The sequence below is a fragment of the Zingiber officinale genome, chromosome 9A (genome assembly GCF_018446385.1).
Source record: "Zingiber officinale cultivar Zhangliang chromosome 9A, Zo_v1.1, whole genome shotgun sequence".
Taxonomy (NCBI): domain Eukaryota; kingdom Viridiplantae; phylum Streptophyta; class Magnoliopsida; order Zingiberales; family Zingiberaceae; genus Zingiber; species Zingiber officinale.
Window position 1 is genome coordinate 60,233,104 of NC_056002.1, and position 15,408 is coordinate 60,248,511.

The following is a 15,408-nucleotide window of genomic DNA, read 5'->3' on the forward strand; positions in this document are numbered from 1 at the left end:
AGTATTTCTCTTCCTCATTCATATGAAAGAAAGTGATTCTTTCATCGACTATTAGATATATTTAGAAAATACAAATGAATTATGGATGGTTCAATATCACGAGTGATTTCAACATTATAAATATTTATATGTGCTGTTTTTAGTGATTTTTCAAACAATTAAAAAATAGAGATATTTTCATAACAATTAGGGTGAAATATTATTTCGATAATTTTTTTAAAAGTAGATGCTCGTTTAACAATATGATATAAAGGAGGTCCTTTTAATTTTTGTTTTGGGTTCAATTTTCTTGTACCCATCTTCTTTTCTATCCATTCATTTCCTCCTCCTACTCACGCAGTCACGCTCATCATTTTCTATCCATTCAAGTAAACGCACAATTGAATTTTATTTTATTTTTTAAAGTCTCTCAGCGATCTTTGCCACATTCCTAAGAAATTGCGATGATTTCTTAATTTGAATAGAATTCTTAGAAGCCGCCCTTCCCTGATAGGAGATTTCGAGGAATTCGAAGGGTAAAGGGAGCGATTTCCTTTGAATTACCGTCGGAATGCTTTGGCAGGGCGATTCTTTTTGAGGAATTTTGCTTTTTTCCTCGGCGGAATTTCATCAAAGAGGTCGAGAGATTAAGATTTTATTGCTGGGTCCCCGATCGAGGGTTGGTTGAATTGGTAAGATTTATTGCCCTAGAAGTACTTTTTTATTGCCCCTTTCGAAACTCGTCCGGTATCCCTTCTGTGGATTACTGGCTACATTAACTTGGCCAGGTTTCGAGAGTTGGCGAGTGTCTGCCTATTTTGGACGGGGAGGTTGAAGAAATCTCTGGTAGGATCTTCTTTGTGTTGTGTTTTCGCAATCGGTAATTAGGGTTTCGAGAGGACGGAGGGCGCGAAAGGTGTGGTTTTGGTTCATCCGGGGCAGTTTTGTGGTTGTTCGAATTGCTCTTTGTGTTGGGATCCGGGCTTTTGAGGTGTTTGATTGTTAATCTTCTTTCTTGGTTTCATATTTTCCTTTTTCCCTGAGATAGATAGTAAGTCTGCGTTATAAACTTTTGTTTTGTATTGTTCGATCTCTCAGCTTTTCTAAGTTTCATCAGTGCTTTAGTCTTTTGTTTTCTTGTCTCATACCCTTCGCAGATTGTCAAGGTTGCAAAGTTTTCTATGGTAAATTAAGCCAAAAGTTGAATTCTTGGATAGGTCCCTAACACTGGATTCATCATGCGTTTTGAGTGTCTGTTTGTGTGTGATATTCCATCTTTTATTTTGTCTGTTTATGAGGAATTTCACAACAGTTCAATGGAGTTCGAATTGATTTGCTTGCTGTCAGTTGGGATACCACTCATCAGTGGTTCTTTAACACTCCTTCCTTTTCTGTATATGCTAGGTATCTCTCAAAAGTAGATGGTACAGAGTCTTCTTCAAGCTGCGTGAATGATTAGAAATGAATGAAGAGGAGAGGTTCCTTCTCTGTCCTTATGAGGAACACAATGAACTGCTTGTGTTCTGGTGAACAAATGCAAGTCAACGAAATGACCCAATCAACTGAGTTCTTGTCCACAAAGGATGTCTCGGTAGACCAATATACTCAACAAAATAGTGAGATTGAACAAAGGGTTGACATTGGAAACATTGAAGAAGCGGAGTCATCTCTTCGTGAAGGTCTCTGCTTGAATTATGAGGTTGGTGTCAGTCTTTTTAGGCACCAGTTTATGGTGGCGATGAGCCCTTCATAAAGTTCTGATGCACATGCATGTCTATATACTTTCAATTCTAGAATTAGGATTGTCTTTATGATATTAAGAAACAATACATGCAATTCTCTGTTACTTTGTGAGCTTATTTTGCCATGCTGCTGTGCATGAGGGTATACATAGTCAAGCTCAATTTAGCATATTCATTTAAACATTTGGCTTGTCATTATCTAAAGGCTAACAAAATGCTGATGCTTAACTTGTTTATAATCAATCAGCCTTAGCGAAGCCTTATTTTAACCCATCCTGAGCTTTAGGTAACATTAAGTTGCTCCCAAGATATTTTTATACAATTGGTATTGCACTTTTAGAAAAGGTCCTTGTGGTATTATATAGGCCCACCTAAGAATATTTATTGCTTCAAGTAGCTATGCCTAGTGCATTTGCAATGAGATATTGGTTTATTTTTCAATTATCTCACCCAAGCAAATGTAATCTACTACAGATCAACTAGATATTTTTAGAAATTATTTGGATAACATGACTAATTTAATATTTTTTTTTTCTTTATTTCATACAAACTTGAGGAAACAATAAAAGGAAATGGAAAGACATCTATTGGCAAAAGAGTATGTTAAACATAGATCTTGCTCAAATTGGATTACTTTAGAATTTAGTTGCAAAGGTTCAAAAGTAGTGGACTATCTCAAGTCTCAACCAAAGGGGATCACTATATTAACCTGTACTCAATACTGAAGAGAATGAATCACAACTTGGTATATATGAAGACAATAGGAATATGTAGAAAATTATCAATTTTTTGCACATTAAAATTAAATTTTCTTTTTTGTCATAACTCATAAGCACTAAAAGCTGTGAAAATACAAACTAAAACTTTATTTGCTTATTAACTGTTATGTGTTAATCGCTAGGGTAACTGTTTGAGTATCATGAACAGTTAATTAAATAATATTTTGCATAGACACATTTTATCCTGAAGGGGATCCTTAGCACAACGGTAAAGTTGCGCCGTGTGACCTAGAGGTCACCGGTTTGAGTCTTGGAAACAACCTTTTGTAAAGCAGAGTAAGGCTATGTACAATAGACCCTTCTCCGGAGCTCCATTGGTGGGAGCTTCGTGCATTGGGCTGCCTTTATTTTATAGGCACATCTTATCTTGTATAATTCTTTCAAACCTGAATTTTTATAGTATACTTGAAGTGTTTGAAGCTCAATTTTTTTTAGTCATTGTGCATATGGTTACTGTTATTTGCTTGGTATCTTGGATTTCCATATTTATACAAATTTGTATATTTGATGATGAAAGTGTTTTCCAGGATCTTCTGATCTATAACAATGCCACTGTACTATCTTCTAAACGGTTTTCAATGTGTATTTAGAGTGTATTTATGTTTTGTATGTCATTACTTTATACAGACCTACAATACAAAATTATTGTTTGGTACCAATTGAAGTTACATAAAAGAGTTTTTTTTTTTTTTTTTTATCTTGTAGGAAGCAAGAGCCTTGCTTGGCAGGCTGGAGTATCAAAGAGGAAATGTAGAAGCTGCACTTCGTGTTTTTGATGGCATAGATCTTGCTTCAGTGGCTCCTAAGATAAGGTCCACGATAAATAAAAGAATGGAACACCACAAGAATCATACAAACTGGGATGCTCGGCCAATGTCCATACATGCAGTTGGCTTACTTCTTGAAGCAGTGTATTTAAAAGCAAGAGCATTGCAAGATCTGGGAAGGTTTAAAGGTGTGCCTTTTATTCTGAATCATAGTTTCTAACTGATTTGAACTGCACTCTAAGTGGCCGAGCATAAATACAATTTCTTACATTATCGTAAAGGTACTTCTATAAACAAGTTAGAAAATTTACAATCGTATAGGATGAATAATCCTTCCACTCTAAGTGGTGAATGTACTATGCGGAGGTTATATATTTATGACTGATTTTTGCCACCTAAAATGGTAGTTGTGCCATTTTAAGGTTTATTAGTGTGAGTCAGGTTTCCCTTCAGAATGCCCATGAACCACATACTGCCAAATCTGCTAGATCTAAGTGTAGGCAATCACATGTTCATTGCTGAGAGAGATGCATCTTTGCATCTCTTGGGTTCTAGGAAATTTGTACTAGACATTTTGAGTTCTTTTTTGGGCTATACAAACTGCTAAGTTTTGTTCTAAGATAACTTTTATCATGTTAGTTCATTTAATTCAACTGATTAGGTATGGGCATAAAGTCCAATTCACTTGACTAAAAAGACTGTTGCATGACCCATCATGTCTTTATGTTTTGATCATTATGCATGTGTGATTTTAGGAGTGTGCTCTATGACAGAGACTCATAGCAAGTATGGCGTAATCAAAACTATGGTCCTAGATGTTTGTTGCTGTGTGCATATTGCAACTTATTATAACATAGCTTTTCACTAGTGCATATCTCTATATTATTGCTTCAGCAGCATCTGAAGTGTGTTTCATCACTAGTGTTGCATTTGTGCAATATCTTTTAGAGAACTCTTCTTTTGTTGCAAAATTTTGAAATGAGATCAGAGGATCCTTTCTCTAAGGAATGTTAATATATTAAGGAAATTGGAGATAAGCACTAAGAGTGTGTGATCTAGTATATATAATTTTTTGTTAGTTATAATTTTGGTTTTGATAGACAAATTTTAATGAATGTAACTTTGTTTGAAAAGTGTAAGAGCATCCACATCAGCTACTCTATTCAAAGATTTTATCCTAAATTTTAGATAGGGTAGCTAAAAAGCCTTTGCATCAGCTATCCTATCTATTCCCTAAATTTAGATTTGATGAATAGTGATTTCTAAATTTAGGAAATGAAACCTCTATCCTAAAAGTAAAATAATATATTTTTTTTCAATCTCTCTCCTTCCACTCATTCTTTTCAATATCTCTCCTTCCACTCATTCTATAAATATAATAATAAAAAAATAGAAGAAAGAGAAGAAAATAATAGATAATGGAAATTTTAGGGTAGTTGATGTAGTGTGAAGTGAAAAGTGATTGTTTAAATTTAATAAAGTAAGTTATTTACCCTAAATTTTAGATATAGTGATAGGGAAACTGATGTGGATGCTCTAATTGGGGTGTTGAATCTCCAAAATGAGCAGCTGACAAGCTTGGCCTTCGTGACTAAACATTTGATATTTTAACCTCTCTTGCATCCTCTCCTTATGATGTAAGAAATTTTGTTGTCGATGTGTTAAACCTGCTGAAACAAATTTTACCTATGTAACTTCTTTATGGTAAATATGTATCGCCATTCATCATGTAACTTTAGTTTCTTGTTTCTCAGATGTATTAGTTAGGCAGTATCTTTTTTGTTTCTGGTTTTTTTTTTTTAATCTTTTTGCTCATTATGAATTGAATGTGAATTTAACGAATGTCCAAGATATTTCTAAATTTGTTGCAGAAGCTGCTCAATCATGCAACATTGTCCTGGACACTTTAGAGTCTGCTTTAACTGATGGCTCTGTGGGGAACTTTCTTACTGATAGTAAGTTACAGGAGATAGTACGCAGGGCGGTTGAGTTACTTCCAGAGCTATGGAAACTGGCTGGGTTTTCCCATGAGGTCATCTTATCTTACCGGAGAGCCCTTCTTGGACACTGGAATCTTGATGCTGTCACCACAGCAAAGATACAAAAGGAATTTGCTATTTTTCTTCTTTATGGAGGCTTTGATGCAAGCCCCCCTAACCTTCGTTTTCAAATGGATGGCGCTTTTATTCCTAGGAACAATATAGAAGAGGCTGTTCTTCTGTTAACTATTCTACTGAGAAAGTTTTCTCTGAAGAGAATTGAATGGGACCCATCTATTCTTCATCATCTGACTTTTGCGCTAGCCATATCAGGGCAGTTAGGTTCACTGGCCAATCAGGTAGAAGAATTACTACCTGGTGCCCTAGATAGGAAAACCCAATACTATACTCTTGCTTTGTGTTATTTGGGGGAAAATGATGATCTTACTGCTTTGAATCTACTGAGAAAGCTACTGAGTGCTTCAGAGGATCCAAATTGTGTGAAAGCATTGTTACTTGCTTCTAAAGTTTGTGGTGAGAATATTTCGTGTGCAGAAGATGGTGTTATGTTTGCACGCAGGGCTCTCACCAACTTGCATGGTTGCTGTGGCCAAATTGAAAGTCTAGCTAATTGTTTACTTGGAATTTCTCTTTCAACTCAGGCTAGGTCTTCTAGTTCTGACTCAGAGAGGGTTTTAAGGCAGTCTGAGGCAATTTACTCGCTTGAAAAAGCTGAAAAAGTGGTCCCTGGGAAAGATTATAGGATCTTATATAATCTAAGCTTGGAAAATGCTGAACAAAGAAAGTTGGATTCAGCTCTTCGTTATGCCAAACAGCTCATGCAACTTGAAGCTGGATCAAATATTGAAGGATGGATTCTTTTAGCTCGAATATTGTCTGCACAGAAGCGGTTTGTTGATGCTGAAACTATTATTAATGCTGCTTTGGAACAAACAGGAAAATGGAATCACGGGGTATTGTTGAGGACTAAAGCTAAAATTCAAATCGCACAAGGGCAATTGAAGAATGCAATTGAGACATATACTCATCTTCTTGCAGTAATTCAGTTGAAGACTAAAAGTTTTGGCTTTGGACTAGCAACTTTGAAGGTAAAATAATCTTCTTCTTCTAAAATGCTTTTATTATCTGTCACAATGGATTATTATTCTTTTTCTTTTGTTATATATATTAATATGTATTATTCCTTTTTGTTTGTTATATATGATCTTAATTGGTCTAAGGCCAATCCTATGCTTACTCATTGTCCTATGTAGGATCTCAGTCTAAACAACCTTTACTAAATAGAATATGTTAGAAATCTTTTAAGATTGGCATTTACAATAACAAATATGTTTTATGGGCATGTCATATCATATGAGAAAGTTTTTGATTATGTAATATATTTTCTAATTGCTTAGTAGATTTATCTTGCTTCATTGTTGTCATTATCTTCCATCTTATAATTATCATTCATCTTGTAGAAGTTGCTTGATGTGCAATGACAAAGCACTAAGAATTGTAGTGTATACTTTTATTTTTCATATATTTACCATAGGATTATTTTTCTTTATGCTTTGTGGTGTTGAAATGTAGCCCTTAAAATGCCAATCTAATACTATAAAATGAAAGCGGCGGTAAAGTTATAGATATTTTAAAAAAACTAGGTTTAGGGCTATAAAATGCTTGAAAACTTAATAGGAAGCAACAAGAAACGTCGATTAGCAAGTGGTAATAGCAGTGACAAGCAACATTGAGTGGCGACGACTCTTTGACTTTGGGTGGTGCACATAAATAAGGTTTTTTTATCTGGGTGGGAGATGTGGTTGGAGGAGAGAGCATTGGTTGAAACCTCAAATGAAGTAATCGTGATCACCGACTAAATTGTGACCCTGGCGGCAAAAAGAATTACATAATGGTTTAAATTAAAACTGTTATATTAAAAAAAATTATTATATATCTATCTATATATCATCATTATAAATTTGTAAAAGTGTTATAACTTATAACCGTGTTATAAATAATTAATATACATCATAATTGTGTTATATATATATATATATATATATATATATATATATATATATATATATATATATGTAAGATAAAGAAAATAATATATTTTTTAAAAATAATTTATATAAAATAAAATATAAAATTTAAGTTTATAAATAAGATAATTGTTAAGATGGGAGATAATGAGTTATAGAGATTTAAGAGCCTAGGTTTATTTTTGCAAAATGATAGAGGTTGATAAATGTTTTACATAAGATACAAATAGGATTGTTGAAATGGAGGAGAACAACATATGCTCTTTGTGATCGACCCTAATGACGCAGGAGGATCCATATAACTGATTCCACTTAGTAGAATAAAAACTTGGTTGTTATGTTTAATAGTTGCTACAAAATTTTAATAGGCATTAAACATCTCACGAGATAATATTAAAATATGAACTCGACACTTGAAATATAAAATAGTTAACGATTATAATAATTAAATATTAATAAAAGTGTTTTTTTAATTAATATACACTTATATTTTAAAAATATGCGAAATTGCATCGGCATGACATGATATGATACCAAAGATAGATAGTTATATATAGTTCTGGTCCATGATTGAAACTTTGACATTGTTGGAAATTTTAAACCTTGATAAAATTTCAAGAGTAGATGCTGAACCTTGATATATTTATTTCACTCTGCAATCTCTCAATTTTTATCTAACCTCAAACTTCAAAATCTCATGATGTCTTGAATTTGAGTAGTCAAGGAACTAAGTCGAGACATTTAAAGATCTTCACGAATTTCTAATATCTCTTTCTTGACAACCATAATCTTGTTGCCATCTCTTTGAAGATCAGTTCAGAGCCTTGAATCTTCATGCCACTGCACCAGCCTTGTTTTTTTGCTTTTTGATAAGTGTTTTACTCAGGTTTATCTTTTCCTTAAGAGACTTCTTATAATTCATCTGAAGAAGTTCAACTTAGATAGTATCTACACTGTAGCTTCAGTGGGAGTGTTAAAAATATTAGATGTAACCTAGTTTAAGGTATGCCTAAGTTTGAGAAAAATTTAGTATATTTCTAAGGGCTATAAATACATACGTTGCAATTCCATGCATCAATAATGTAATATTTTATCCCTCTCAATTCAGATATATCTGGAAATATTACTTCACAGATTACTATTTGCAGGGTGGAAAAATTGATAGAAGTTTGGAACTTCAGACTTGGTATGATCTTACTAATGTCTACATAAGCATGTCACAATGGAGGGATGCTGAAGTTTGCTTAAAAAATTTCAAAGCTATTAATCCTTATTCTGCTTTAGCATGGCATGCAACAGGTATCCATGTTTGTCAACTATTTTTTCTTTATCCAAGCTACATTTTATATACTGCCGGTCTGCAATAATCACCTGCTTTCTAGTTTTAGTTTTTATTTTTTTTTTCTCTTGATTTTCTTTTGTTCACGAGAATTTAATTAGATGATTGTTTCTAAAAGACTCTTTTTACTTAGTGTCAGTGGACCTTTCGGCTGTTTAATTATCCTGAATTTGTTGTTTTCTTCAGCTTAAACTGGTTTGTTTTCAACATAATCTGCGAAAGCTGATTATTGTAACTGCCATGATTGCCTCAAGATTGGAGTGGTTTGTTCCTAGATATCTTTCAATACACAGGCTATTCTGTGATTCATCTAAAGAGAAGAATTTAGCAGTACCAATTTACTAAATAAGAAGATGCGGATATCTAACTAGAACTTTGGATAAACTAGTTCTGTTCTCAAATTCCCTTTGAGGAATTCATGTAGTGACTCATTTACTATGGTTCTATAGTTTACAATGAACTTGACTTGTTGCCATTGATCATTTATAATTTGTCGTGATGAGTAGCACGTTCATGAAGCACATCTTACATTTTTGGTTTTGTGCCTCTCGTATCTCATCCTTCCTATATTATTTTGTTGCAAAATCTCATAGATTCCATTAGGACCTACTTGCTCTATAGTCTCATTGCATTGAGACAGTTTCTTGTTTGATCTAGCTGGTGTAACGGGATATATTATAATAAGTATTTGGAGTAGCATTATTGTTAATGATCAGATTGTAATTGTATAAACTGATTGGTTTTGCATTTCTTTTGGGCGCATATGAAAGATGAATGTCTTACATTCTTGCAAAGACTCCAACACCATTAATTTTTGAATTTTCTCATTATTAACCTTCCCTGCTTAGTCCTCCCTGTCCTGTTCCACCTTTGAGGACATCAATTGATATACTGGGATTCTGGTAGTTAGGTATGCTAACCTCATATCATCGTTGGATTTTTATTTTTTTTAGAGAAGATCTTGTGGAAATTTTTTTGTGTACTTTCCGGTTGATGGTTTGCTTGATTATTGTAACCGTCGGATGCATACGTGATCCACCCAAGGTTTAAAATTTCGACCCGTGCCGAAGTTTCGGTCCTGGACCGGAACGATATGGTTTCGGTACCGTATCGTGCCGTGCTGATATAGTTTCGGTATTTTTAAATATAAAATATATTAATTAAAAATTAAAATATTTAACATAAATATTTAAAAAATAAACAAGATAAAAAATAATCTTTTAAAAAAGAAAAAGACATGAAAATAGATAAATAAATAAATAAATAATTTATTATAATTTTTAAATTAAAATAAATGAAATATAAAATTAATTAGATAATTTTATTAGGATTTAATAAAGTCTCTTTAGATTATCTCCACCATAACTAGGAGTTGATTAAAAAAATTAAACTAAGTTTAATTAAAAAAAATCTGAAATCCAACACCACTCGCGAGCCCGCACGACTTCGGTGCCGTCGCAGGGTTGCGCGACCAGCCATAGCTACGAGGATTGCATGACTCGTTCGATGCGACCACGTTGGTTGTGCGACCCCTCTGCAGTGAGCGCAGGATCGCACGATGTCTCCACGGCGGCAGCGAAAGGGTTATGCGACCTCTTCGCTACTGTTGCAGGGTCGAGCGACCCCTTTGCTGTGACCACGGGGTTGCGCAACACATTGCACCTGTCGTGGGTCTGGTGTCGGGGTTGTGCCGATGTCGGTCGCCGAGCGGAACGAGACGTTTCGTCCGTTTCGGCACGGCACTTTAAACCATGCCAAGTACAATATCAGTACATGTAAAGATTCTTTTTCTATTCTCTCTTTTATTTCGAATGCTTTTTGTTTGTGTAAATTTCCACTCAATTTTAATCTTACACATTAAACTCTATTGATTTCAGGACAGTTATATGAAGCAAAGGGCCTCCTTAAAGAAGCTCAAGGAGCATATGCTAAAGCCTTGGACATAGAACCAGGCCATGTCCCTAGCTTGGTCTCCACTGCGATTGTCCTTAGAGATCTAAATGACACTTCATTGGCCGTCATCAAAGGCTTCCTCACTGATGCACTTCGACTTGACCACGCTAACCATATTGCTTGGTTCAATCTTGGTCTAATTTATAAAGCTGAAAATCCAAGGTTGGCACTTGAAGCTTCTGAGTGTTTTCAGGCTGCCACTCTCCTTGAAGAGACTGCACCAGTTGAACCTTTCAGATGACGTCTTCCACAACAATCAAACTCTGTAAGTTATTGTGAATCTGCAACTATTTTAGTGTTTTGCGGTATCAGGTCCTACTGCTTTGTGTATTTAGGTTGCTTCAATCATTTAAGTGCATAGAATTAGAAATGATAAAATTTCTCATGCATATATTTCTTGGATCATAGAAGTCACCTGTTATGACCTAACTTTCAACAGATGCGATGTGACCTGCTAAAAGGACCCTCGCATTGTTATAGCAGGTCTTATATATAGGCCTTAGGAGAAGGTGCCTCTAATGTGCATCGCCATATGTTATCTTCCTATTGATGCTGATCTTTCACTATAGGCCATTAGGTTCTCTAGGCACAGCCTCCTCTTCCTAGCAGTACATGGGGCGGTGATCTGACAACTCCGATCACCATTTGTTGTGAATAAATAAGAGTAGGTTTTTTTTTTTTTTTCAAATTTACCATAAATGGCACCATGGTTTATGAAAAGGGCCATTGTTCTTCCTTGGTATGTACAGAATTTTTCTGGGATGTCAAATAAAACTGAAAAGTCTGAGTTAAAACATCAGGCACTTGAAGTTTGACAATCGTTGCAGAGCTAACACTTGCACCCCAACTGTCTGATTCTGATTTGCTAATCATTCCTTTGTAAACAAATGAATATCCAATGACATATGTGCCACAGCAATAACTTGGTTCTTTGCTCCACAGATTTCGGCTGAAAGTGAACAGCTGAATCCCATGTGTTTGCTAGTAAGGCTTTCGATCAGTCTTTTATTGTTTCATTTGTTATGTTAATCAAAACCATATGCCATTACTGTCTCATTAGTCACAAGAATTCACTTTCTAAGATTTAAGTTATCTTGTTAAACAATGAAATGAATATTCAAACTTGTTTCTTGAAAATCTACTCTTCTGAGATTTAAGTAATTTTATTTAGACACTGATTGAATACTCAAACCCTTGACTTATATATTCATCTTTCACCTTTCGTAGAATTCAGTCTCGTTTCTTGCGTGTATGATTTCTAACATCAGTTTTCTTCTTCTCAATTGTCTTATATTCAGCTTTCACCTTTTGTAGAATTCAGTCTCGTTTCTTGCGTGTATGATTTCTAACATCAGTTTTCTTCTTCACAACTGTCTGCAAGCAAATGTGAAGTGATTTTTTTTTTCCATTTTGTGTGGTATGCCACTGAAACCCTTTATTTGGAGCACTTTTTTGTCACAAGTATCCCTGCTCCGCATCTATTATTATGCTAAATCATAGGAATTTATGAAGGTCAGAGGTAGCTTGATTCTGTGATTTAACAAGCCACCTATCAAACAGTAAGTAAGAAGTCAACACATCCTTAAAAGTGTCTTTGTTTGATACTTTCTGCATTCCTCACCCGTTGAAGGCTATCATGGTACATCTAGAATGCTGGCATTAATTTTAGCTATATTTTGTTATGAAATTTCTCCTCGCTTTGATCAAAAGTGAGTCTTGACCGGGCAAATGACAATTTGACAGAGAAAGGCTATATTTAATTAGTGAAATTCAATACTTACCAAAAGGCACACATAAAATTTAGCATTTACCAACATGCACACCACACTTTGTAATTTATCAACCGATGCCTTCCATCTGACATTCTAAAAATATTCTTGCACTTGCTGAAACATGTTTAAACTTGTAAAAATATTTTTATTAACTTCTAGTGGTCAAAGCCAAGAAGGGAATGAATACATTCCTGCGAGCACTATCAATACAATGTTAGTCTCATATTGTCATTTTTGACTATTGAGAGACCATCAATACTTTTTTTTTTTGAAGATCGTTTCCTCAGAAAACACCTTAATGACCTTAGTAGTCAAATCAAGAAGGGCGTTCCTTAAAATGTGTTCCTTAAAATTAAGGGCGTGAATGGATTTCTAGGATCACTATGAATGTAATGGTGATCTTATATTGTCATCTTCACCATAAGAAAGCCATTATTTTTTTTTTTTAAAAAAACACGTAGTTGTGGTCAAAATTAAGAAGGGCATGAAGCATGAATAGATTTCTACGAGCTTATTGGATGATATGGTTCTTTTATATTTTAATTTTGACTTCTAGAAGTCATCGTGCTATGTATTGTTCTTCTATAGAAGATCGTCAAATTTATTTATTTATTTCAAAAACAACTAGCCTTATATCGGTCAAAGTGACAGATTGTGCTCCTAGGAATATACTTGTGCTTTTATTTCTTTATTTTGAGACCATCAAGGTGTTTCTTTGTTCTATGTAGGTGGTTTTGGAAAAACATCACCATTGTGCTTTGAGGAATCCTTCTTAATTTTGACTACTTGAACATCAAAGTTTTTTTCCAAGAACACTTTCAGTGGTCAATTGAGACTAGTATTACTATATGCTCTCAATTGAGACTACTATTTTGACCACTGGAAAGTGATTTTGATTGTTTTTGGCTGCTTTAGATGAGTGGTGTCATTTTGGAATCTCTACTAAGTGGGCTCTTTCGTAAAATTAAAATAACTTGAGGTGCGCCCTTTGGTAAAATGTCCAATGAAATTCCGAGCACAAGGGAAATTTGACAATATTGCAGCCCCAAGAAGATAAAATATGTGTGCGTACATTTTTTATAAATTAAAAATCTACTAACAAATCCAAATTCTCATCCAAACTACTTATGTAGCAGATTTATTTATAGGAACTGTCAATTCAAGACTATGATAAGTTTTGGAGGTAAGGATAGATGTAAAGTATTTGGTGTGGTTAATGTATGCCAAGGTGGCAATTTGATCATATTGAAACTTTGGAAGCATTCTAATAGAAAAAAAAAAAATGATAAATCCAGTTAGCCTTATTGACTAGCCGTGGGTGACCGGACCAATCCCATGGAAGTTTTCCACTGGCCACTATGATAAATCGTGAAGTGCACGTAAAAATGATAAACCCAGTTAGTCTCATTGACTAGCCCTAGGGTGATCGATCTGGCCTCACAAAATTTTTCCATCGAACACCAAGGTAAATCGAGAAGCGCGCGCAGTGGGTAGCCCAAGAGACCAACATCCTTTGATTGCGCGTCATATTTGGAAGAAAAATTCTTGCAAATACGCCATAGATGGGGATCGAACTGTGGATGCCTAGGTGACAACCTGAATGTCCTACCGCGGCACCATAGCCCCGGGACAATATTGACTTCTTCATGTTAGTGTAATTCTCCTTTTATGCCTAGATGGGATAACACATGATTTTCCAATGTAAGACCAGGTAGAAATTTCAGAGGTAGGACAATAGGGAAATGATCTACTATATTCTGGGTGCTAGTCTTTGTTTCGGTAGTTTTTCGTAAATTATGTGTTTGTATGATAGTCAATATCCTGAGACAGTATATCTGACCTAGGCAAAGGCTTCTGAGCATACATAGCATTTTAGATTTTCTATCGACCAAGTATTTTACTTCATGTGCAACTAATGCACTGTTATTGTTCAATTTATATTTTACATAGCATTAATTTTGTTTGTTATGTCCTGTTTGACATTGTTGTTCAGTTCCCCATCTCAATTTCTTTTACATTGGAATACCATTTTTTTTCCTCAAAAAAAAAAAAAATACTGAATTGAAATACCATTTTTTTTCCTCAAAAAATCTTATCCTGAAGCACGCCTTATTAAGGCACGGAATTTTTTATCGGTCACACAACACGCCAACCGGCTATTTGGCACAGGACCGAACTGTGGTAATGGAATACCTAGTCATAAGCGGCTGATCGTTATTCACTCCACTCTCTAACTTGCTGATTGTTTTTTTTTTTTTGACAGGAAACCAAGCTGCTGCTATCTGCTCTAGTTGGGCTATTTTCATTGGCAGCCTTCTATCTGATGGATGGAAAGCATCCTTAGTCGTAAGCAGCTGGTTTACTCAAGGATTCTGGGAAGATTCGAGTGGTTTAAAGATGTGGCCAATGCCAGAAACTTACATTGATGGCAGTGGTGAAACTGGACCGTCTCCCTGGGTGAATTGAATTTAGGCGAAGTACGACATTGTGAATTGTTTTCCGATGATCTTTTTCTAAGGAGTTTGACGATCAGTTCCATTTACCCAATGAGCTTCTCGTGTTTATTGATGCATATAGTTTATACCTACCTCTCTATGCTTGTCGGAAAACACGAAGCAAAAAACTCATGGAGAATGAGAATAGGCCAATAAGATGTGTTTATCAGCCTTTTCTATGCCTTGCTAGTAGAGGAGACATGATCTGTTTTAGTAGTCTTGATCAATTATCTTATTGGAGGTTTATATTTTATTTTAAACAATTCTCACTCGTCAAGAAAATAATGCTTGAGAAGAGAGATACATCGAGTTTGTATATTTTATATATTCTTTTATTATTAAATAAATAAATCTTATCGAATCGTAATACCAAATATATTAACGAAGAGAGTCCAGCAAATCTACCAAATCAATTAACCTAGACAAATCAAATTAGATGAATTAGATTATGAGCAAAAGTATGATGTCATGCCCGCAAGAGGTAATAACATTGAGCATGCTGCTGTTGTCCATACTGTTGCTGTTTTGAAGAGAAGGGAATAAATATAAATAGAA

At 34.7% G+C, this 15,408-nt stretch overlaps 1 protein-coding gene across 2 annotated transcripts; it reads left to right on the top strand.

Annotated features, from left to right (window-relative positions):
- The first annotated feature begins 401 nt into the window (after nt 1-401).
- LOC122018756 (protein NPGR2-like) lies at nt 402-15,156 on the top strand. 2 transcript variants are annotated; one of them, XM_042576168.1, is made up of 8 exons: nt 402-671; nt 768-825; nt 1,384-1,678; nt 3,206-3,455; nt 5,139-6,355; nt 8,443-8,593; nt 10,511-10,851; nt 14,622-15,156. In XM_042576168.1, exons 3-7 carry the CDS (start codon nt 1,445-1,447, stop codon nt 10,825-10,827), a joined length of 2,169 nt encoding a protein of 722 aa, XP_042432102.1. In that variant the 5' UTR covers nt 402-671; nt 768-825; nt 1,384-1,444; the 3' UTR covers nt 10,828-10,851; nt 14,622-15,156. The 2 variants fall into 2 exon arrangements, with proteins under 2 accessions (XP_042432102.1, XP_042432101.1); XM_042576167.1 differs by lacking the exon at nt 768-825.
- Nucleotides 15,157-15,408: the final 252 nt, after the last annotated feature.

Excerpts from the sequence above, each read along its gene's own strand:
- LOC122018756 (XM_042576168.1), top strand. The coding sequence starts at position 1,445 with ATGAAGAGGAGAGGTTCCTTCTCTGTCCTTATGAGGAACACAATGAAC. Across the intron at positions 1,679-3,205 it reads GTCTCTGCTTGAATTATGAG|GAAGCAAGAGCCTTGCTTGG; the intron begins GTTGGTGTCAGT and ends TTTATCTTGTAG. Across the intron at positions 8,594-10,510 it reads TTTAGCATGGCATGCAACAG|GACAGTTATATGAAGCAAAG; the intron begins GTATCCATGTTT and ends TATTGATTTCAG.